The 24,373-nt window shown below is 38.6% G+C and overlaps 1 protein-coding gene across 1 annotated transcript in view; it reads right to left on the reverse strand.

Annotated features, from left to right (window-relative positions):
* The window catches only part of USH2A (usherin), a 559,517-nt gene that overhangs the window by 403,444 nt on the left and 131,700 nt on the right, over positions 1-24,373 (reverse strand). The window contains exons 14-18 of the mRNA XM_033099662.1: positions 20,628-20,791; positions 11,069-11,227; positions 5,371-5,865; positions 4,037-4,306; positions 2,272-2,450 (exon numbers count right to left, since the gene is read on the reverse strand). Of these exons, the coding sequence (XP_032955553.1) occupies positions 2,272-2,450; positions 4,037-4,306; positions 5,371-5,865; positions 11,069-11,227; positions 20,628-20,791 (1,267 nt within the window). The remainder of the gene's footprint in view (positions 1-2,271; positions 2,451-4,036; positions 4,307-5,370; positions 5,866-11,068; positions 11,228-20,627; positions 20,792-24,373) is intronic.

Genomic DNA, 24,373 nt, shown 5'->3' on the forward strand with positions numbered 1-24,373 from the left:
GATATCTTCCCTTTATGAGTACAATAAAATTCATTTGGAATCTTTGCCTGGGTACTGACTTCAAAATTTCATAACCTAAGTGAGTAGTTCTAGAAAGCAGTGTGATTGGAATATAAATTATATTGCCTACATAACATTTTTCAGAAGTAAAGTTGATTTCAAAAGTTCTAAAATCTAGGAATAATTGAAAACTGTGGTAACATGCCATGGCAATTACATTTAGAAATCAGAAAAGGAAAATCAAACCCTGAATTATTAATGCTTTATCTAAGTATAAAAGGTTATTAAGGTATTTAGGATGTAAACTTTCCTCCTGTGTACAATGGGACTTAAAAGTTTCTAAGAAAAATGAAACTTGGTAATAAGTAAAACTTAGCTGACATTGCTACAAAATCCGTTCCATTTATAACAACCTTGGTGGGATTTAATGTAGATTTTTAGACAATAGAATTGTTTTTAGGAGAAAATCCAGTAAGGTGTTTCTTATTTAATGTCTTCTGTCCTGGGGAGCTTGTGCCACGCCTGGGAAAGCTGTTATGACCAGGTTAGTGACCGGGTTACCAGGTAACAGATCATGCTGCCATCTCTAAGAGCATCCCAGAGGGGGAGAGGGCCCCGTAGCAGATCCAGGTTGTGTCACAGGCAGACCAGTGACTTGGGGCACCAAGCCTAAGAGATGCTATGGTAGATGCTAGACGGGACTATAATGGGAAAGAGGCTGAGAGGCACAAATGGCGCGTCTCCAACAAGAGAATCACGAGACAGACCCCTAGAGTCTGGAGCCAGGCCGTTATCACACAATGTAAATCACACCCCCTTTGCTAGACAGCTTGCTACGGGACCTCGGAAAAAGCAGAGCATCTGACTGAAAAATATCAAATGGCCATGCAGCTATCGCTCATGGGTCGGGTCCTGTCAGACATGCCACGTAGTAAGGTGAGGGACGGCCCAACAAAAATTCATCATAAAATGAAAGTGGAGATGTGGCAGCGGGGGTCAGCAGAGCCAAGGAGCAGTACGGTGGGGAAGCAGGCAGTCCCTCTCTCCATGCCACCCGCCGTTCTTACACTGGTGGCTCAATCTCAGCTCATACCTCTGACTCCCTGTAAAGCTGAGAGAAGAGAAAACGGGGTTTGGTGCACTATGTGGATGTAAGTCAAAAATGGGTGACGGCCACTCTAGGACCATTTAGGGATGATCCTAAAACCAGCAGTAAGAGGAAACCCTCTCAACAGGGAGAACTCCAGGCGGTGTGCCTGATCATCCAGGTTCTGTAGGAAGCAGGGGGTCTCAAGATAGAATACACCAGGACTACGTGGCAGTGGCTTGGGTCATGGTTACAAAAGAAAAAACGACTAGAAGCTGAGGAAACGAGAACTCTGGGGGAAGAAGAAGGTGGATAGACGCAGGGTAGAGGGCCTCAAGAGGAAAGAACTTTTTGATGTCATGTCAATCCTCACCAAAGAGCATCTCCCTCGGAAGACGTGCTAAACAGCCAAGCACGCAGAATGATTGTCCGGGTGAAAACAGCCAGTCTCTGTCATTGGCCACCTTCATGGTGAGAAGAAGGGCTAATGGAGTACACTGGTCACAACCATAAACTGTAGGCTAACCAGAGCCTCTCATCCTCCAAGATTGTTTCTACATATGTATCTGGCTAATGGATGAGTCTGTGTGCACAGCAAAACCTCGGTGACTGTTAGCAATGATTATTTGTCTCCTTACTGCTAGCTGGAGTATGAATTTCTCCCAAGCAGTACGTCACCACCTACCCTAACTCTTGAACATGTCTGGAACCTTCGCTGTAAGATGTGATAAATTCCATTCCTCAGAATATTTAAGGACACAGAAATATGCAAAATGGACACATAAGATGTTTTTATCCATGTTATTTGTATTTCCAAAAGAACCGATACAACATAAATATCACCTGATTATGGATCTGGTTAAATACATTATTTCACATTCAAATAATACGATAGAACATAGCTGCTGAAAGTAAGCTTCTTGCAAGATTTTTAAGGGCATGTGTTACGTGGAAAAAGTAGATTTTATGAAACAAAATTATACCAACTTTGTCTTAATGTATGTTTATATTAGAAAAAATAAGTGACATAAATATATAGGGCCTTGTACATATATCCTTGTATTAGGAAACAAATGCTCCCATTAAAGAAATGAATATGGGAGAATTCTGGCACTGAATTCTGCAAACTCAGAAAATGTCCAAATGAAGACATAAGTCAATTTTGAAAGGATCTTAGTTGAAACTAACAATACCTGTGAACACACCACCGGAATGGACTGTTGAGGTGACTCTTCAGAAATCATACTGATGTCATACCCCACAACTTTTCCTCTTGTAACATTATCTGCCGGCTTCTCCCAGGATACTTTGAGAGAGTACGGTGAGAGAGGGAAGACTGAAGGAGGGATCATGAATACAGGCTCTATCCATGAGAACAACCAGAGCAAAACAGTCAGTGCAGGGTTTTCAGACTAAACCCACACATTCATTCCAGTTTCTGAAATACCCCACTCCTTACATAATATTCTGATTAAAAAAAAAAAAAAAAAAAGGAGGTATCGCTGCATTTAAAAGCTTATTGTATTCATTTTCTTTTCCTACGTTAACCTGCAAGGATGTCCTCCAACTTCATATTCCCAACAAAGACATTTTCCATTCACAAAATAAAATCATCTAGGAATTTGATTGGGTTCATAAAGATAACTAGTAGATAACTGGGTGGGAAACCATAGGTCTCATGAAGCGTTTGAAAGGAGAAGTAACAAAACAGTATGTGTTCCAATCCACAAAGTTCAGAACAACGCACAGTGACATAGTGGATTTCTTATGTAAGAATTGTTTCACTGAACCAAACTGATACAGCTGGGACAAGATTACTCTCCAGCAAGAGCGAAGTCTAAAAATCTTCTAACTAGCCCCACAGAAAAACATTCAAGTGTTAATAAACTATTGATTGAAAAGGCAGGGTATATGCACACGTACACCCCTCCCCGCTGCCATCCTGAGATCTTCATAATGGATTTTAAATGTGCTCACCAACCTCGTATCATCAAAGGACCTCACTACCTGCCATCAGCCAGTGACCCATAAGATTAGGAGGGCCCATGTTGCATTCTCACCCATTACTTTTCATTCTGACCTTGGTTTCCCCCTTCCAGAATGCTATGGCTCATCACTTGTGCTATCACCCGGCCACTATTATTTGTCCAGATGGCTGGCAGTCATTAAGAGATGCTCAAGCACAATGCACATTTTATTCATGAAATGATTTCTTTGGACGTCAGCTTCCCACTACCCTTACTCTCTAGAGTCCTAACAGGTCCAAGTTATTTCGTCAGCTATCCATCAATTCAAAGCCTAACAAGAGTGTACTGTTATGTTAAAGCCTCACAGCATTTGAAATGTTTTTCACGTAAAGCGTAAGGTGCAGGATTAAAAATATTTGTTTGCCTTTAATGAAGGTACATTAAAAAAATGAAAAACGTTCACCCTCTTTCCTTACTATAGTGCTATGTGCTTATAAGCACACTTGTAGATTACAGATTTTGATATCCAGGATTCAGGCATTAAGTATAATCGAGCAGTCAAACTATTTGTTTTGGAAAGAGAAATAAAATCCAATTTGTGAAGTTTGTCAGCAGGTATCTCTTTCATTGAACATGAGTTGTGCTCAATTTAGAGCAAGACGGGACATATGGCCAACCTACTTTAGGACTAGAAATCAATTGCTATTTTTGGCAAACATCCACTAGACACTATATATAACTATAGTTAAGTCATTTCCCCCCCTTGAAATAGTAACTGAAACATTCTTCCCCTACAACTTACTGCAAGTACTGTAAGACCTTGGGTTATCTATGTAACAAACCAACGTGGTAAATTTTTCCTGAGCTTATGTAAGTTCATAATTCTTGTTTTTGAAATGCACTTTAGAGCTGCTGACTTTAATTTGAGGCATTATTTTCATTCGGGAGTTGTAAAAGTAGAGTTCAAAGAATTGCTCTTCACCTGATTCGGCCGTTCTTCCTGAGGTCCAGGCAGAGGACACGCTGCCAGCCGTATTTGCAGCCACGACTCTGAACTCGTACTCGGTGTATGGCTCCAAGCCAGCGATGGTTGTGGTCGTCTGAGGAGGTGTCAGTGCATTTCCATTGGCAGATTCTGCAAATGGGTGAGGGCTGAGCCAGCCACTACTCTCAAAAACTAGACTTTCTGCTGATGTGGGTTCTCCATTAGATCTCAATCTTTTCATGTATAGCTCATATCGTATAATTATTCCTAGGAAAGTAAAACAGTAAACCAAGATGACACATCAGACAGACTATTTTGGGGGTAGGGCGGTGGTAAGTCAGTTAAAGAGTGTTGGCTTTTCATTATTTTTCTGACTAGACTACCTGTGCATTTCCTTAGTAATGTAGGTGATGGGTACTTACAAAACACAACAAACTGGTGGTAAATGAATGTATGAAATACTACTAAATAGCATATCTGTGGGGAAAATAAACCAAAAGAGAAAGTACACAAACACAAAATAAGTGTAACTTATGATAGTTAAGTTCAGTTTTTCTTCAGATGACTGGTCATAATTTCTATACGAGTAGCCATTTCTTAGTGGGAATTTTATCATCTGACCTCCAATGTCTGTATTTTCAAATTTTGGGATTTTAATTTGATTATCTGTTTAACAGAGCCCTGTTTGCATAAATATTGGAATATTATAGTTAATTTCTACTCAGTTTTATCAAATAACTTTAAAAAGTCCAAGAAAAAAGGTTTTGCCACAATAAGTACATGATATTAAGGAACTGAAAAAATCCATAAATGTGTATTTGGCCTATATAACAGGGTTCAATTGTATGAACACAAAAATTAACTTAATGGAGTCTGCTGGCATATATATATATATATATATATATATATATATATATACACATATATATATATATATATATATTATTATTTTATATCCTTTCTTGCCAAAAGAGAAAATTTACTGCTTATGGGTGCCCTAATTTGTGACACAGTCAAATATAATGCATTTCATAAGTGAGTTTCAAATTAGAAACATAATTTGTGTTGTGGCAGATGTCATTAAGAGCAAAGATAATATTAGCCTTTTAAGGGGCAATTTAAATGAATGGAATTTATTATTAGATTAAAGACATACACTCATTCTACGAACCAGGACAAGTAGTATCTTCTATCTTTAGAAATGATTTCTCAATTATTATATCTTGCAGTTATAAAAATAAATATATCGCCAGACTCTGCACAATTCCAAGTGCCTAGATCCGAATTTGTGTTTTGCCCAAGAAGGGCACATCTAGGCCTTGAATTCCTACCATTTGGTTGCACTGGTGGAGACCATTCCACATGGAGTTCTGTGGAACTGATCTTTCGTACCCCAGGGGGGCCCAGCCTTTGGGGAGGTGCCTGGGCTGTCGTCACCGTCAGGGGGGAGCTGTGTAAACAGCCCCCCCTAGTACACGCCTGCACAGAAAAACGGTAGTCGGTGAATGGAACCAGGTTCCAGATGGTAGCTGACGTTTCATGGCCTTCATAGGAAACACACGGCTGGATGTTCTCTACAGGAGCACAGGACAAAATATATTTCTCTACAGGACCAGAACGATTTGAAGGTGCAGTCCAGGTAAGTGTCACAGAGTCTGAGCCACTAGGAATGATATAACTTAAGTTCAAGTATCCATCTGGGACCCCTGGTTCTGTCCTGTAGGTGACAGCTGTGCTCCTGGTGGAGCCATGCACATTGGTGGTCTTAACGTCGTAGGAGTATGAGGTGTATGGTGACAGGGCAGCGTCTACAAAGTGCTGGATATCTGAAATCACAGGAGGAAAATAAGAATAGTTACAGTCCACCAATTGGTAAGAAATCATTTCTAATTGTTTATTATACAACAACTACATAAACTAAACCAATCCTCTCTTTCGAATAAGAGTATGGTAAATATTTTAAAAACTGAAATAAAGCAAATACTGATTATTTTTATCATGTAGTATAATGTAAGAAAAGTGCCTTTTGTAATGAAGAATATTTAGAAGACTTTAAGCTCTTGCTTTGTTCTTTATATAATATAGTGAGTTTCCTTTTTATAGAAGGTACAAAGTTCTTGGTGTTTTTTTTTTTTTTCAATTCACTGAAACAGAAATAACCACCTTTCTTCTATGTAAATTGTTTGCCTGTTAAATACTAATGCACTGGACCAAGGACCAGCAAAGTACCACATCTGTCACCTGGCCTACATCTTGACTGGAACGTTTCATGAATTTCTGACCCATGGAAACTGTGAAATTATAAATGTACATTGTTACTACACCCTGCTAAATTTTAGAGACATTTGCTATTAGCAATGGGAAATTTACACAAGATAAGTCCTGGGTAAATGGGATTCCTAGACATGAAGGATTGCTGAGAGAGTGAGAAGGTAGAAAGAAGTTTTTTAAAAAAATGAAAAATAGATAAGAAGTGGACACGATCAGGGATGTGCCTGGGACTTGCTACCCTCTAAGGGGACAGACAGTAAGTGAACTGTAGGGTCGGGAAGCATAGACATGCCAGGGTGCCCGCTGGCTGCTCGTTCATGGGCCTCGGTGTAAGGGAAGGAGGAGGGAGGTCCATATATCAATATGAAGATCCGGCATATTTAAATGCCTACAGATGAATAGTTAAATATCCAGAGCCTGGTTTTAATCCACAGGGTTTCTTGGTTTTCTAAATGGTGAGGATGCTGCCTTGAGAGCCAGTTACCTTCTGTGTCTGGGGCAAGATGATCCATCATCCTTGGGAAGGCCAAAGGTGGACCAAGGGAAATGAACAACAAATCACAGAAAGTCCTGAGCGATGGAAAGAGCCTAGGGGAGGCCGGGACACTGGCCGTCCACAAGGACCTAACCAAGCTGGAAATAAACGTGTGTGTACTAGCTTCGCGTATCGGAAAGATATGCCATGAGAATGCCAACACTTGAGATCTGCCAGTCTCACCTCACAAATGAGCCAGCATCCTCTAAATAGCCTATAGAAGCAAAGGACCAGAGGGGAGCTGCCTTCCCCAAATGCCACCAGGGTAGTAGGGGGAAGGCAAGAACTAAAGAGTGGACGACAGGAGTGAAGGCCACAGATTAAACCTTCATGTCCTCCCAAAATTCCAATGCTAGAAACTGAAGGCCCAAGGTGATGGTAGTAAGAGATGGAACCTTTGGGATTAGGTTATGCGGGGAGACCATAAATGGAGTCAGTGCCCTTAAAATAGTGGCCAGAAAGATCTCTCCTCCCTTCCGCCACATGAGAACACAGGAAGAGTTTGGCAATCTGCAACCTGAGAGGACCTTAGCAGAACCAGACCATGCTGGCACCTTGGACTTCCTCCAGAACTCCAAGTAATACATTTCTGTTGTATACAAGCCACCCAGCCTGTTTGTTTGTCTGTTTGTTTGTTTGCTTGAACAGCAGCCTGAATGGACTAAGACAGTGAACATCTGAGCAGAACTTCTGCTATATTTGTCATCACAAATTCTTCATGAAAATATGTCGAGTATTGTACTAGAGTTTAATCAGGACACAGAAACCAAAGAGTAACTTTGGTTTACTTATGTCCCCTTTCAATAATGAGAACTAGTTATTCCTTCTATGTGTGTATTTCTAGTGGCTCATACAGTTCCTGGTCTGGAGTAAGCACCGAATACAATTTTAGGGAATGCATAAGTGAATGAATGAAGAATTTCCATATATACTTGATTTATTTTTCTAGGCAATTGTATTAACAGCCTTATAAAAACCATTGATTTTCGTCTTCTCTTTTTTCTTTCTTATCTCCTCCCTGTATTTTCCATTTCTCTCAGCGGGACTATCTTATCACTTGTTACACTGATCCTCTGATGTAGTATGGAATAAATTATAATGATATTAGAGATGGGAATGAAACCCTACAATTCACTAAGATATATCATTGTCTGAAACTCAAGGTAAACCATATTAATGTCAAAATAGTCGTCCTGTAGTTTCCCTATGGAAGTATTTCCCTAGAGTGACATTTTAGGACTATCTCCCTACTTGTGGCATTCTAAATGAGGAACGATTTAACTATTTGTGAATTTGGTGGTGGAGGGGGGAAGCAAAGCATGTTCCAACCAGTCCATTGATTTTTTTTTTCTCTTTTCTAATCTGTCTTCCTGCCGCAGAGAAAGTATACTCTCCAATCTGGCTTTCATCAGTAATAAGGATGGTTTTTATTTTAAATTTCCATCTTCCTGATTCCTATATTTAAAGCTTTTTTAGTTTCAAACGCAAGAAGGAAAAAGTATGATTTATGGGCCATCCCCTAAAACTTCAATACTATTGAAAGAGTGCTATTTCTTATGATATCGGTTCTCTTCACATCTATGACACAGAAAATACCTGTGGGCCACTGAGTTCAGGGCTGCAGGGGAGATGATATTAGGTGCCCAATGTGCTAACTTGACTTCTACACCTTTCTCTTCCACTTTTGAAAACTTATATACTAGGCAAATGAGTGAGATTTTATTTAGGGGAACCACTGACTATACCTTATTTTTTTTTTGATCAGTTGATTATTCAGCAACTTTAAAATTATTCCACCATTATTAGCATGTAATTATTAATCACCAATAATCTGCAGGCTCTAAAGATGATGGCACTCCAGTTGTCATGATCTTAGGTTGGAAACTGCTGACCTACAGAATCCCACAGTCCACCTGACCAGCTAGGAAACATTTTTATTCTAACAAGGAATCCTACAATGGCCTCAACCCAATGATCAAACTTGCTTGGAAAACAACGCTATGAATTTTCTTTGAAAAGTTCAATGATTCCCCACATATAATTCCAAATGCCTTTACTTAACCAAAGATTTGTGTTCATGCCACTGAATATAAGGACTGCTCCCTTTTCATGTTACACATGGCACCCACACACTGGAAACAGAACAATAAACGTGAGGATATTATTAGAATGATACAAAGTTCTGACAGCATTCACCAATTGTTCTTACTGTTCAAATGCCATTATGCAGATAATTTTCACATCATTAATTATAGTGATGGTCTACAAAGGCCAGAAGCAGCATTTTTTAAAGAAAAAATAAGGTTTCAGGAAATAATACCTTGTTTAATAGAATGACACAAATCTCTGGTGAATAAGTACATGTTATGTAAGAAATCATTATTTGGATTCTATACTAGTGCAATCATGAAAAGGAGCCAGAGTATTGTACTCACATGTAAAGTTCTATAAAATAGATCACAGAATGTTACTATAGAACACATACCTCTAGATCAAAGGGTATAACTGAACTTTAATTTATTATTGAATTAAGTTGTATGGAAAATAGGGTGACCTTAATTTACCACTTCAGAAATAATTCAACCAGTGGTACTATCATCTTCAAAATCACTTTCAATATTTTTATAACTCACTCTACCCCTACCACAAAAGTTTACGTTTCAGGACACCTGGATCATGCTGATATTTGGAAGAAAATAAACATTCTAGTAGCAGGTTTTTAGGGTGCTTTGCCAACGTGGCAGATGCAGACAGATGTTCACTTCCCTCTGCAATCTGCACCATGAAGTTCAGGGTTTCCATTAACTTCAGAGAAGACTTGCAGTGCTGAAGAGACATTTAGAGTTATCTGGAAGTGCTGGACATTATAATGTAGTTGCAAATCGTACAGAATTAGGTACAAAATTCTGTGCAAAAATCCTATGAAAATATGTGCAAAATAAAACTGCCTACTATACAGAAGTTTTAAAGCCAATCAAAATGTTAAATGAAGGCATCCTTCTAATCCTTTTGGGGAAGATTGTGGAACTTTGGTGTTGCCACATAGGTTTATATACTTTTCTAAGTAATGAAGTATGTTAAAGTCGAATTTAGGAAATTGGGTATTAAACAAAGATAGCAAAATGGAAACTTGAACTGGCATCACCCTTACAATGTTTCTTAAACTAGCCTGTAGCTAAACATGACTAGAAGCAAATTATCAGAGAAGACAAAGCTGGAAGAATGTAACATTTTCTACTTCTTCATCCTGTCTTTAGGGAAACCAAATCTAAAACACCTCAGTAAATATTTTTAAAGACAATGTATCTGAACAACTTGATTTCTACAAGCTCCTTTAACATGTTCATAAAAGATACAGATACAAAGATTGTGTTCACTGTTTACATCCTTTCCCTTTCAATTTAAGATCATGTTGTCTTTTGTCCACTTTGAGAATTTAAAAAGTTGAATCCATATAAAAGAAATATTTGATAAATTTTCTGTAATCCTTACACCCAGAGAAAACTATAGATCTCTGTGTTTTAAGTCTTCCAGTAATTTTATACATTTTTGAGTTAAAATGTAACTCATAGATTACCTTAAACAATACATCATGAACATTTTTCTCATTCATTAATATGTAAACTAAGATTCCATTTTAAGGCCATCATATTCTACAATTTACTTAACAATGTAGCAAGATTTTATTATGCCATGTACCATAATTTATTGAAAGATTTTTGAATGTCTGAAGTTTTCCAATATTTTCCTATTACAAATAGTGTTGGTTTGAACATATTATGATTTGGGGTCCATTTATAACTATCCAATTAAGATAAATTTCCTAAAGTAAACTTGCTGAGTCAAACAGTATCCAAAAGGATGAGGTCTTGCATACATTTTAACAATTTATCCTGCATGAAAAGTCAGTACCAATGAACCCACACAGATATGCTAGCAGTTCATGTAAGTTCCAGGTCCTTTACATTCTCATCAGTGCTGGATAGAGTCTTTTTTCTTTTCATCTTTGGGAATCTGATAAGCATTAAGGGCTTATCAAATAAAAGCTCAATCATTTTTATTGTGTTTGGTTGATTCCTAGTGAGATTTGTAATTCTCTCTCTGCTTGAAGCACTCTGTGCTGCAGAGGAAACCACAACATTTATCCTGAATGACAAAGAACTGAACTAATGTATCAATTCTCAGAACATTCTATCTTTCCATCACCAAACCTTTACACTCACTGTATGGGTATTGATCTTCAGTTGCGTAGATTTCAAAACCGTCCCTGAATAAACTGTAAGTAAGCCAGTGGGCATTGGGAGAATCAGGTGGACTCCAGGAGAGATTGATAGCAGAAGAACTTTGAACCTGTCCTCTGGGTGGAGGTTGCTGGGATGGAGCTAAATTACAATGGAGAGAGCATTTATTTATTAGCATAGGCAATCAATAAGCACACAAGAAAACTGAAGTACGATATCCAGCAAAGAGCCCTTATTCAGAATTACTTTATCAAGAAGACATGTGGTTTACCAAGACATTAATAAACAAAGGTTACATATCACAAATTTCTAAAACAAAGCTTCTTATCTGTAAACATAAAACAAATTTGTAGGTCAATGTAGCTGATATAAATATAGTCGGGGGTGGAACCCACAAAAGTTTACATTAAGCACTTCTTTCTCCTTTTTTTTTTTTCCTGTTGGTGAGAAACCACCCAAGGATGAATAACACATTTTCTACTTAATTAATGGAAGAGTTGACACAACTCAGAACTTGAAATTTAAGCAGCATGATTTCTGGATTTTTCAAAAGGAAGTTTTCCATTGCATTATGCACAATGCCTCAGCTTCACAGGGCACAGAGTAAAAGAAAGGATAATAGTTCGTGATACAAACAGCTATGGATGTTGCCGATGCTAAATAGGCAAAATATTAGCACGAAACAATTTCAACGTACTCTATGAATACACCAGCACCTGCTAGAGATGCTATGATTGTTGAAGCAATATGATTGTGCTATCAGGTGCTTAAAAGCATCTGACTCACCACTTTAGTGGTGTTATATGTATGTTATATTTTTATAACATAAACATGTACCACGAAAACACGGTCTCTTATCACCCTATATGTTCCTTTGTTTCCCTATTATGGAGTGTAAGCCTTCATTTTCCCCCCAGAATACATAAACATAAAGGAAAAAAACAATGCCTTTTTTTTTTAAGGACAATTAACCACCCGTTTATTTATCCCTTCTGGTTTAGCAGAAGGCATGATCCTCCATCCATTTAGAGAAGCACAGCCGAATCATACTTTCTCAGTAAATAAGATGTCAAAGGTACAGGTGCTGTGTTACCTGATTTTTAAACCATTAATGTTTTGTCTAAGAAACTTTACAAAGTCCGGTACAGAAATGAGTCAATCAAATAATTATCGATATTTTTATATGAAATATCTGTAGTCACTAGGTAACTGTCAGGGTTTCAGGAGAAAAGAGAGAGCATAGTCAAATTAAGTCATATGATGAAGAGTTTAATAAAGAAACGATTTTTAAAAGGATGAGCAGAGGGAAGAAGCACTTAGAGCAAGTTGACAGCCGAACTCTTCTATTACCATTTCCCCAAAAATAAGACCTAGCCGGACCATTGGCTCTAACGCGTTTTTGGGAGCAAAAATTAATATAAGACCCGGTATTATATTATATTATATTACATTATATCATATCATATCATACCCGGTATATTATATTATATTACATTATATTATATTATACTGTAATATAATACAATATATTATAATACCCGGTATATTATATTACATTATATTATACCCGATATGATATGACATGATATGATATTATAAAGACCCGGTCTTATTGTACTATAAGACCAGGTCTTATATTAACTTTTGTTGCAAAAGATGCATTAGAGCTGATTGTCCGTCTAGGTCTTATTTTCGGAGAAACACAGTATTTGCCTCAAGGGTCCTCAGAACTGCACCCCCTGCCCCCGGGGTCCGTCTTCAGGACCGACTCCGCACAAAACCCTGCTCCTGGCTGAGATGTATTACAGCGGAAGGATACAAAATACAATCAACAAAGGGAAAAGGCACAGGGGTGACATCCAGGGGAACCAGCCACAAGCTGCCAGTCACACAGGATGTGCTCAAGTCCCCCAGCAATACGCCAGGTGGAACATGTGTGAAATGGTGCCAACCAGGGAAGTCCATTAGAAGGTCAACGTCCAGAGTTTGTATCAGAGGCTATTCTTATAGACAGCTTCTGTCTGCATGAACAGTCCCCCAAATTCCAGACTCCCAGAAGGAAAGCAAAGGGTAAGCAGAAACCATTTGGTTGGACAAAATGTACGGGACAGTGAGCCATTCCTATAAGCTTGACGGATGGTGGGAACCCTCACAAAATCCAAGTTCCCAGATGCCAGCCAAAGGCCAACTTGGCGAGCAGGTCCTTCAAAGCTAAGCAGTCAGGCCTGCTATGGTAACTTTTTTCTATGCACTATCCCTAGCTGGAAAGGGTTCAGCACTATGGGACAGAAAGGGCTGCATGAAAAGCATCACTCGACAGGAGCTTGACCACGCACAGCACCATCCAGCCAGCTTAGAGCCACTCCTACACTGAGACAAGAAGGTGGGTGTTAAATATACTGACTTCCCTGTCCACTAGCCCTCCAGATGACGGGCAGATTCCTGCTAGTAGCTGTAGCAAACTGGGTCAGAAGACAAGGGAGCCTGCTGATGCAGACCACACAGTCCTGGGGGTTAGAGTGGGGTAGGAGGGTGTGGGGACGGTGGGGACGGTGGGGATGGTGGGGCTTAGCAAAGTTATCCTGCATACCAGGTAAAACTTTCAACTAAGCACTGTTACTAATCAATCCATCAGCAGCCATGAGTGAGACACTCCATTTTAAAGACATGATATAATCTAATAATAACAATTTAAGAAAGCATTTCAAGAGCACTGACTTTGAAATATATAAAATTCCATATATCATGCAGAGGTTTCCTGAAGACAATGTCTCTAATCCTGTGGCACATAATATTGATATCATATTTTTAAAGAAAAATATTCAAACTAGGTACAATCTCGCTCTTCCCTTTTAATTTACCCTTTCTTTTTCTCCTTTGGAATTGCATTGTTATGTTAAAATTCTAACTGTTCATATGTTTATTTAGATCTAGGACAAGAGTTGTAACAATCTCAAGATGACACACGAAAAGAGCACTTTATATTTTTGAATTCATGGATTGGCCATATTTGGCATGGTCACTTTGAATGAACACTAACAGTGCATTTTGTGTTTCAGTGAATTTTCATTTAGGGCTCTTAAATCCTATTGTTCTTGCCGGAACCACAAAGATCATAAACTGTCTCATTTACAGCACTCTGAAACAGCCTTGCAATCCATGGCAATTTAATATTTTTTTAGTGAACACTAGTGACCACATTTAAAACTCTGCATGTTATCTGGAACACAACAGATTTCAGGGTTAAAGCAATCAAAAGCGACCTTCAGACTATTTTCTAAGACAGTGAAATACTTTTAGGATGACTGAAAGAGAGAGAGATGTGTCAGTCCCATGTCAAAGGGTATTGAAAATGATTCGTATTACATGAAAATTTCCTTGGCAACAAACACTCACACATGCAAACACACACAGGCTCTGTCAAACATTTAAAGTCGATTACGTGTTATGACCACCTCTAACCACAATTGCATGCAGCTAAACAGTATAAATGACTAGTGCCGTTTGACATTTACATGAGAATTTTCAGAGACCTGAAGGTCTAGGTGGTTCAATCCCACTCTGAGAATAAATATGAAATGCTGGGCACAAGATAATTTGAACCCACCCTTTACGTGCTGCGATTTCTGAGAAAATGGTCACATATTAATCAAAATTGCCAAGAATGTGCTGTGCCTATGTCAGACATGCGTTTAAGGAAGCAAAGCATAGTATTGTGACTACATCCATCTGTTTAGGAGCCGTGAGTTTTAATTTTGGCTTGGGTACTTTGGTAGTTGTGTGACTGTAGTCAAATTTTGATTGGACCCTCGTTACTTTTCCTCATTTATAGTAGAGGATGATAATGTCTATCTCTCAGGGTTATTCTGAGTACAACATGAGTGTGTGTATGTGTTCATGTATACATATGTGTGCGTGTGTGTATATATAATATATATAAGCATATACACTATATATAGATATTAGGTGTTCAATAAATACAAACTTCTTTCTCTTCACCCTCAAAATATAAAGACCATCTTGATTCTTACATCCAAGAATCATAAAGGGTTTCTTTGACAATAGGTACACACAAATAATGTTTTCTAATGGGAAAACTATATTCTGTTTTAATATCTGAATGGGAAAATATTTATATCTCTCTCTCTCTCTCTCTCTCTCTCTCTCTCTCTCTCTCTCTCTCTCTCTTTCTCTCTCTTTCACACACACACACACACACACACCCCGAACTCATAAGTCTAATTCCAGAAAGACACTGGAGAGCACATGGTCTAGCATGAAAGGACCAAGGAACAGAAATAACATTGTGGAATTATACTGTAGGTTGCCTGAATACATGGAGAAAACGTATGATGCTTTTCTTATTCAAATCCAAAATGAGATGATGAGGTAACACATGGCAACGATGGCTGGTGGGACTCTAAACATCTACATTCTTTGTGGGAGTCTCATTCTGCTAAAAGAGGGACACTGTGAATTTGTGAACCATATTCTTAACAATATATGCAAGAGAAAACAATGATGACAACGACTTATCTGGACCTGATTCTGCTCAACAGACGATCATGGGATTGGTTGGAAACAGTGAACAACTAGGAACATTTGATGAAACACTGTGTGTGTGTGTGTGTGTGTGTACCTCTCTCTCATGAAAGGCTGGGTGGATTGTGTCTGTGAAGAGAAGGGTCTAGACTCCCTCTATCTCTTTGCTTTGCCATCCCTAGAAGGTTCTGTTTGTCTACATGGTCCCAGGTGGATGGCCACTGAATCCACATTCAATTCAGCAGGAAAGGGAGAGGTGGAGGGAATGCCCGGTGTCGCTGAGGGTACAACCCAGGACTGCCGCCTGTAACTTCTGCCCACACTGTTTCAGCCAGAAGTTTAGTGACATGGCAATACCTCACTAACTACAGGACAGATGTGGCCATGAACCCAGCTCTGAGTTCTATTAATAGAAAACGAGTGGGTGATGGTTACTGAAGACAACTTAAAAGTGTCTTCCACAGATGAGATTAAAAAATAAAACAATGTCTAGACAATCATGAAATATTTAAAAAGAAAAAAGAGATTAGGGTGCTTCTAGTTAAGCCAGCATGAAGAGTTTAGTGATAGGAAAATGGACAAATCGTCAAAATAACTATTTTTGGAAGCTCTAAATCAGCCATGGGCAGACAACAGAGAACATTTATTTTTCACAAAGCAGTAGAGCTTTGAATAGAAACCACAAGAATCTGTGGCCTTTCTGTGTGCGGTTGTTCCTATACTCCCCGTTCCATAGTCTAGTATGTTAGTTTTACCTGAGTAGGGCTGGCTATAAATGTCAGCAGGTTTGCTACCCGAGGGCACTAAATGACTTGATTTGGGATTGGGGACAAGAATTCAGAGGTTTGCCATCAAAAAGTGGCAGACTCATTTGGGAACAATGAGGAAAACACAGATTTGCTAGCTTGAGGATGTGCTTCCAGCTGGGTGAAGTAGTGAGCTAAGCAGAAAATAAACCAGGAGCTCCTGGGTATGAGAAAGCTGTAGGAGACCTGAGATCAGCCCCCATTGTTCCTGGCTGACTGGGAAACTATGCACAGTGGGGAAAACCAAGTCAGTGAGAATGAAGGCCAACAAAGAGTCGAGAACTAGTTATAACTCTGAATACATTCTGCCAACCATACACATACTGAATGGCAGAAGCTGCCCGGTCTGAAAGTGTTAAAGCATGAGCATTGCCCAAATCATTGGCTGATTCATACGCAAAGATGACCCCTAGGAACTCAGGCTACAAACTTCAATTAAAATAAAATAAAATAAAGGATTAGAGACATCAGTAGCTATACACTACAATAAAGTTTGCACCATTTAAGTCTATGCAAATCACACACAAAAAAATCTAACAACTTAAGTGTCTTCAACATAACATTACAACACACTCAAAGAAACTGTGACCCAGACTCATAAAAAAGACAATCAACAGAAACAGATTTTGAATGGTCCTCAACATTGAGTGTAGCAAACAAACAGTAAACTTGAAGATAATGCAATATGATTTCTCCCATCTACAGGAAAGCAGGAAAAAAAAAAAAAGATGGAGCAAAAATGAACAGAGCCTCAGAGGCCTGTGAGAAAATGTCAGGTGTACCATGCACCAACATGTGTGTAACGGGATCCCCCAAAGGAGAAGAAAGACAGAGAAAGGGGCAGAAAATAAAACTGTGGTTGCCAGCGGCTGGGAGGAATGGGGACATTAATGTTTGATGGGTACAGAGCTTCAGTTTCACAAGAAGAAAAGAGTCATCTCCACGATACTCTCATGTGTATTAAACCCTAAGAGCGACGGTTGCACAACATTGGAAATATATTTAATATCACTGACCTGTGCATTTAAAAATGATTAAGATGGCAAATTGTGTTATGTATATTTTATCATAAAAGTATATTTATTCTTAAAAGTTAAGTATATTTATACTTAAATATTAAAAAATATGTGTACTTAAAAAAAGGAGAGGTATGAGAGCGTCTCTGATAAGTAGGGATAAAGTAAATGTTTAGGATAAAAAGACGGATACATAAGCAAGGATAAGAATAATAGTGAGTATCAAGAAAACTTATACACAAATGAGCTATATGAATAGTTAAAAAAGATATACGTGCAAAAACATATGTATCATTAAAAAGTTTCCTTAGAGACTAAATACACACACACACACACACACACACACACACACACACACCGTGTTTCCCTGAAAATAAGACCTAGTCGGACAATCAGCTCTAATGCATCTTTTGGAGCAAAAATTAATATAAGACCCGGTATTATTTTATTATAAGACTGGGTATAATTAATATAATATAGTATAATATAATATAATATAATACAATATAATATAATAAATACCGGGTCTTATATTAATTTTTGCTCCAAAAGACGCATTAGAGCTGATTGGCCGGCTAGGTCTTATTTTCGGGAAAACATGGTATATATTAAGTTCATAGCCAGAAGTTTAGGGCAAACTGCAATATCATTCACTAGGAAAGTATACAGAAAGCAGAACTATTAAATATTTGTTTTCCTTCTGTTTCTCCTAAGGAGGAGAATGACTATGATTTTGCAAGCATGAAACAGATATTGAAAGGAAAGGAGTGAATCACATGACGAGGGAGCGCGTTATCAGAGAGGGCCTAACTACTTTATGTGAAATCAAATCAAGTCTCCTGCACTCGGAAAATTATATCTTAGGATTCCTATCCCAACTCCCCACCAAAAGAAAAAAAAAAAGAGAAAGAGAGAGAGAAATCACAGATGCTATAGTTAAACTATCGTCGATGGTCTCTAAGGAAATGGAAAAGATAATCGTGATAAGCCCGCAGTACCCAAATTGTGCAGAAGAACACCATAAAACATTCTGATTGCCAAGGCAAACACATTCTTGACACCTGCTAGACAGAGAGGAAAATACGAGGCCGAGGTAGTTCACAGTTTCAACAATAGATAGCACTCCATTCCTTTCAATAACATCGTATCTTGGTGAAGCCGGTGGTTCCGGCTGTTGCTAGGATAAAAAGCAAGGAGCATGTGAAAATCACGAGGGACCAGGAGAGAAAGCAGGCTCCCTTCACACTTGCCCCACAGTTAGCACTTCCCGGTGCCCCCTTTCATTGTCTGTGTGTCCATCACTGTTGCTGACTACATTCTGAGGTCCGCAGAAGGCAGGAATCCTGTCGAATATTTTTTGTTTGTTTTCAATGAATTACCTCTGCTGATACTGAGCTTCTCCCTTTGCAGTTTTGTAAATTCTGTTCAACACAAACCTAAAACAGCAGCAGCAACCGCCACCACAGATGCTTGAAGAAACGTGTTCAATACTAAGGATCACGGCGTTAAAGAGATAGAAAATCAAAACGAGTTATGTCCAGGGAAGAAGAAGAATTACGAAAATGAAAGTTGGGTTTTGTTTTAGTTTTTTGTTTTTTTAAGAATTAAATATTGGATGCATTTGGCAACACCAAGAATGTGTAGCACAGAGAAGGAAAGACGTAACTTAGAAGTCAACGTCTGCCACTATTAAGGAAAGTAGGCCAGGTTTCCAGTGACCAGACTATCCGGTTTTGCCCGAGGTATAATTCCTAGACTGTGTCTCAGGCGCAAGAATAGGTAGCAAAAAGTGGAGCTGATGCCAACATTTTCACACAAAATCCGTGACAGAACCGATCAGAAATTGCTAAGATACGGTATGTTATCTGTAAGGCTGTCACAATTCGATTTAAATGATGATCTACAACTGACATCCAAAGGAATATACTAGAATTTCGGTTGCACACAAATCAATCAATTCTATAGCTAATCAATGAATGATAAATATTAATTAAGTGTGCAATGAAAGCCAGAGTTGTGTCTAGACTGTATTTACATACAGGTAATGATGAATGAAGGTCCTTTCTCAAGGGTAGCATACATACCTGCAGTTTTACTTATACGAAAATCCAGAAGTACCAGTAAAGCCCAGGATACTGACAAGAAACTACACAGGTACCAAATCTAAATATGTCTTATTAACCATTAGCTACACTCTGCCTTTCACTACTGCAGAATCTAGTCCAGTTGCTGTGGAGTCTGCTATCCCATTACTCTTCTCTCTTCCTTAAATGCAAGGTCCCAGCATGTTTGTTTAGGATCACGTGTCCTGACTCGCGGTATTCTCCACGTGTCCTGACTCGCGGTATTCTCTAGCATGGAGACTCACCAGAGTCTCAGGGCACCCCAAGGGGGCTCTTTACCACATACATTCAGCAGGCCTTTAGGAAATCTGGAAAAGGTAAGGATAGAGGATCTTGAAGTAAATATAAAGAAATCATCATTACGTTATGATTTGTAGGACTGCATGGGACCTTGTGAAGTCTATTCAATGAACTGGAAAATGGTGTTGAGAAGTCAAAAGACACTCGGATGAAATCTTTCACTTCCGGGAGTACAAGTGTGAGAGTTGTTTCAACAACAAATGCAAGTGAAAACAGAAAGACAGGAGTATCAAATATAAGAGTTAGTAATATGATGTCATAAATAACGATAATGATAATTGCTATAATATCAATAAACAAATAATGGTAGCGTAGTGCCATTAACATTTTGTGGGCTGGAAGGACATAAACCTCATCATAAATAAGTATAAATCTTCCATTTGTTATAGAAAATGGCCTGGAAATGTGTGGTGGCATGGCCAATTATTTTGGCTTAACCAGTCACATCTTGATTGTCCCACGGAAGGTCACGGGTGCTAGGAAACCGTCAGTCGGGAACACCAGGACTCTGGTTACCGTCCTACCAATTCAACACATCATTGCAAATGCCCGACTAATATCATCATGTCACCATTTTCAATGATCTAACTAAGTGAAAAGAACACAACTTTCATCAGTGTAATTTTTTCTTTGTGTTTCATTTCTCACCTACATTCCTCACAGGGCACCTACGCCTTTCCAATGGGCTCTCAATGGGCTCTTGACTCTGTGTGACGTTTTTTCGCACACCGGCCCTGGGCCAGAGTTCACTTACTTTTGCTGCAGCCCAGCGGATTGGTGGCATCCAAGTGGCTAGCCCTGGGAATGCAGGCATCGCACTTGGAGCCGGTGACAAATCGTTTACAGAAACACTGGCCCGTGACCAAGTGACAGGTCTCATTCAAGGCTCCTGAGAGATGACAATTGCAAGGCTGACATCTGAAAACGAGACAAATACACCATCAAAGCGACTCACCCTTTGATTAATAATTCACAGTGTAAGTCTCTTCTATTGACAACACTGTAGAGTAAGATGGTCCGTTGTAGCCAATATACTGAAAAGGATGCTAGAGTCAAACAAACATGAAGTAAAACGAAACAGAAAAACATCTTTACCAAAATGCTGCTCACAACAGAACCTTCTGAAGAAGCCTTCTTTCTCTCTGTAAACTAATTAATGGCGGAAAAGCATGCTATACACGCCAGAACACGTCATATGGGTTATTTTGAATACGGGTTGTTCAATTAAGAGTACTGTAAATTTTGCTTTATCACAAAAGCAGCTATCCTAACAGCTAAAAATTAAGAGTAGGTAACCATAAAATCATCTTTTCAAGTATCTATCAAGTTGTGAACAGAAAACTGGATGTAATAATCCTTGCTTTCCCTAAGAATCTTGAAATGCTACGTCTGGATTCCCACAGACGAAATTTCACTAAGAAAACAGTTTGAGAAAGACCTGTTTCAATACTGACAATGCCTTAATATATATCACATTTCGTTTTCAGTTTTATGCAATAAACTCACTTAGCAAGGATGGCTGGAGAATAGAGCGTTATTCCGACCTATGAAAAGATGTCTGTGATTTACATATAATGAGAGAATTTCAACTTAAAATTTCTTTGACCCCAAGTTGCTTATAAAAATCACTGTCTATGAAGAAACCAAAAGTTGTTCCTTCAGAGCGCAGTTTTCAAACTCGTAGGCGAGGCTAAAGTCACTGATTAGGATAAGCCATTTCAGTGCCCTGAAGTATTTGAGGAGCAAAAACAGCATTTAGAGACATCCACTCACCTTTAACAGGGACTTTGCCTAGAATACATTTAATAACAACATTATAGATTCACTTATATTTTCTAATAAAGATGCTGGATGGAAGAGTTACTTGATCCCACTGCAATTTTTATGGTGTGATCTCTTGGGTAATCATTCAACACCCTTAAAAAGGCTGATAAAAGCTAAGGCTGCTAAATAAGCTGCAAATTTGTTTTATGGGCTAATATCACCTAGGGAATGAATAAAGTACAGTTTCCCCTGAAAACCGTAGTTTGCCCTTTTCATGTCACGATAAAAGGACATTTTTCTCCTACAGACAAACTACAGTAAGTCCTTTATGTACAGACATTACATCAGAACTCCACTTTAAATAGATGTTTTGTTAGGTTACTTAAGTATTAGAGCTGAAGAAAATTATGCATTGAAATTAAAATGGAATGATAGAAGAAACAAAATATCTAATTTGCTCTTAAGTTCATTATATGCTATTACTTAGAGTATATTGTGTGCAGGCTTTTTATGTCATATCGGAAAGAATATCCAGTAAGAGGCAAGCTTCTCCCAATGCACATATTTGTCAGCACACCACTCATGAATAAGTGTCTCTTGTGTATTTCAGTTTTTATTGCCATTCACTCATGAGACAATCACACTTATTTTACATACAGTACATTTAGAGTAACAGTTTCCCGTGTATAATTCCTTTCCTTGATCCTGTTCTATTTCCTTCCAGCTACACGCTTAACTCTAAGCCAGCTCTGTCAATATCCGTGGGGTATTAAGTTCTGAATGCAAATGGAATAAATAAATCACTTCTTAGGAAAGCATGCAGTGTTTGGAGTAATTAAATGCGACTATTCCTGGTTTTACAGTCTCTTATCCCAGCCATTGTTCTATCTAACTTATATGACTTGTTATAATTGCTTGACTTCAGTAAGAGAGAAATTTATGTGAATGAAGTTCACAGGAGACTTTCCTGAATATCATAGTTTGTTTCTGGCCCAAAGGACAGTGGGGATAATTTTCTAATTAAGGCTTAAGTAAAATGATTCCTGTAAATTTCCCAGCCACTCAAATATAATTTTAAACATTTCCAAGACTCTTTAGCAAATAAGCTACAAGTTTGATGTCATTTTATAAGTTATCACTTCTCAAGAGTACCTCCTAAGTGAAATATGTTTCACGTTTATTAAAACAAAATTATACGTAATAAAGGAAAAGACATTTTAAGCTTAGAAAGAGAAACACCAAACTAAGATGAATTGTGATATTGATTTTGTCAGGATAAATGGTTTTTGTAATATTAATATAAAGAAACCTTTATTACACTGACTCTCTTGGTACAGCCAGAGCTTCTCCAGCAATCTGTTTAAAATCTTCATTTTTCATCCTTATGGGAAAACCTCACTTGCTAAATGGATTTCATAAAGAGTAATCTGTCAAGATTTATATAGATAAACAATTTGTGATGTTTATTGACCAGGTCATTATGGTAAACAAAACAGGAGTAAAGCACCGCTAATCTCTGTCAGCACTCCGCCGTTACACAGTTCTGCTTGGGCCTCCGTGTCTACTGGACGCAGGGGGAAAGAATCAGTTGCCACCTCTCTTAAATCACAAATCTCACCTATTTTACTTTCCAGAGAGCATCTTAAAGTTGAACAAACAATGAGAGAGTCACCCTACTTATTACTGTTGCAAAAACATCACTATTAATGAAGGAGGTGTGTTTTAATATGCCTTGCATTGTCACAAACTTCAGCCTCTAAGGGAGAGCTACTCCAGGAGGTCTGGGGCCATGTTCCAGGGTGGAGGTCACTTTACTGATATCGCCGTTCTTTCTGGGGCCTCAACTCATGGGTGTCACCAGACTGATGCAAATGTATTGAATCGCGTAAAAAAACACTCAGTGAGGGTCAGTTATGTTCCAGGGCTGGAGTCAGCACCAACGACGTACAAATGAATAAGGCAGCATTGCTTCCGTCCTTGAGTAGCTCAGTGAGAAATGAAAAAGGGAAAGAGCAATAATCAAGATGTCTGCAGACTCTTTGGTGTCACAGAAAAGGGGCACCTACCTAGGCTGGTAGCAGGGGAGGGGGCATGGAATGGATTACTGGGAAGGAATCTTGGAGAAGATGTTTGAGCTGAATATTAAAAGATGACTAGAAATAAGCCAGGCAAATTAGGGAGGGAGACAACAGAAAAGACACAGCAGGAGAGGGTGCAAAATTATAAGCGAATCCAAAAATGTGGGCTACAAATTCAGAATAAGGAGTAGTGACAGATAAAGCTGGAAAGATAAGCAGAGGTAAGATGTGGCTAAATTAGGTGCAATGGTGACAGTGGAAAGGAGCAATGGAAAGGAAGGGGACAGCTTTAAGAACTTTTTCGTAAGTAAAATCCGTAGGATGAGGTGGAAGAATTGAAAAGAGAAAGAAGGGCCTGGAGTTCCTCCCAGTGTTCTAACTTGCTGACAGAGAGTTCATGGGGACACCATTCAACATAAAGAATGAAGGAGGAAGACACCTCAAATTGCTGAGAATTTCAGACAAGCACTGTTCATGATTACTAATGAGTGGAAGAGAAAGAAGCTTCAAGGTAAACTGGAGAAACTGGACAAAGAGCTTTCTTCCATCGGTCCCTAGCACAAAGATCACACAAGAAGGGTTCACTACCATTGCTGAATATATGACAATTGAGCTGTTTCAAGCCCTTGTTGACTGGCATAATCTCTCCTCCAAGGAA

Source organism: Rhinolophus ferrumequinum, chromosome 27 (assembly GCF_004115265.2).
Source record: "Rhinolophus ferrumequinum isolate MPI-CBG mRhiFer1 chromosome 27, mRhiFer1_v1.p, whole genome shotgun sequence".
NCBI classification, from domain to species: Eukaryota; Metazoa; Chordata; class Mammalia; order Chiroptera; family Rhinolophidae; genus Rhinolophus; species Rhinolophus ferrumequinum.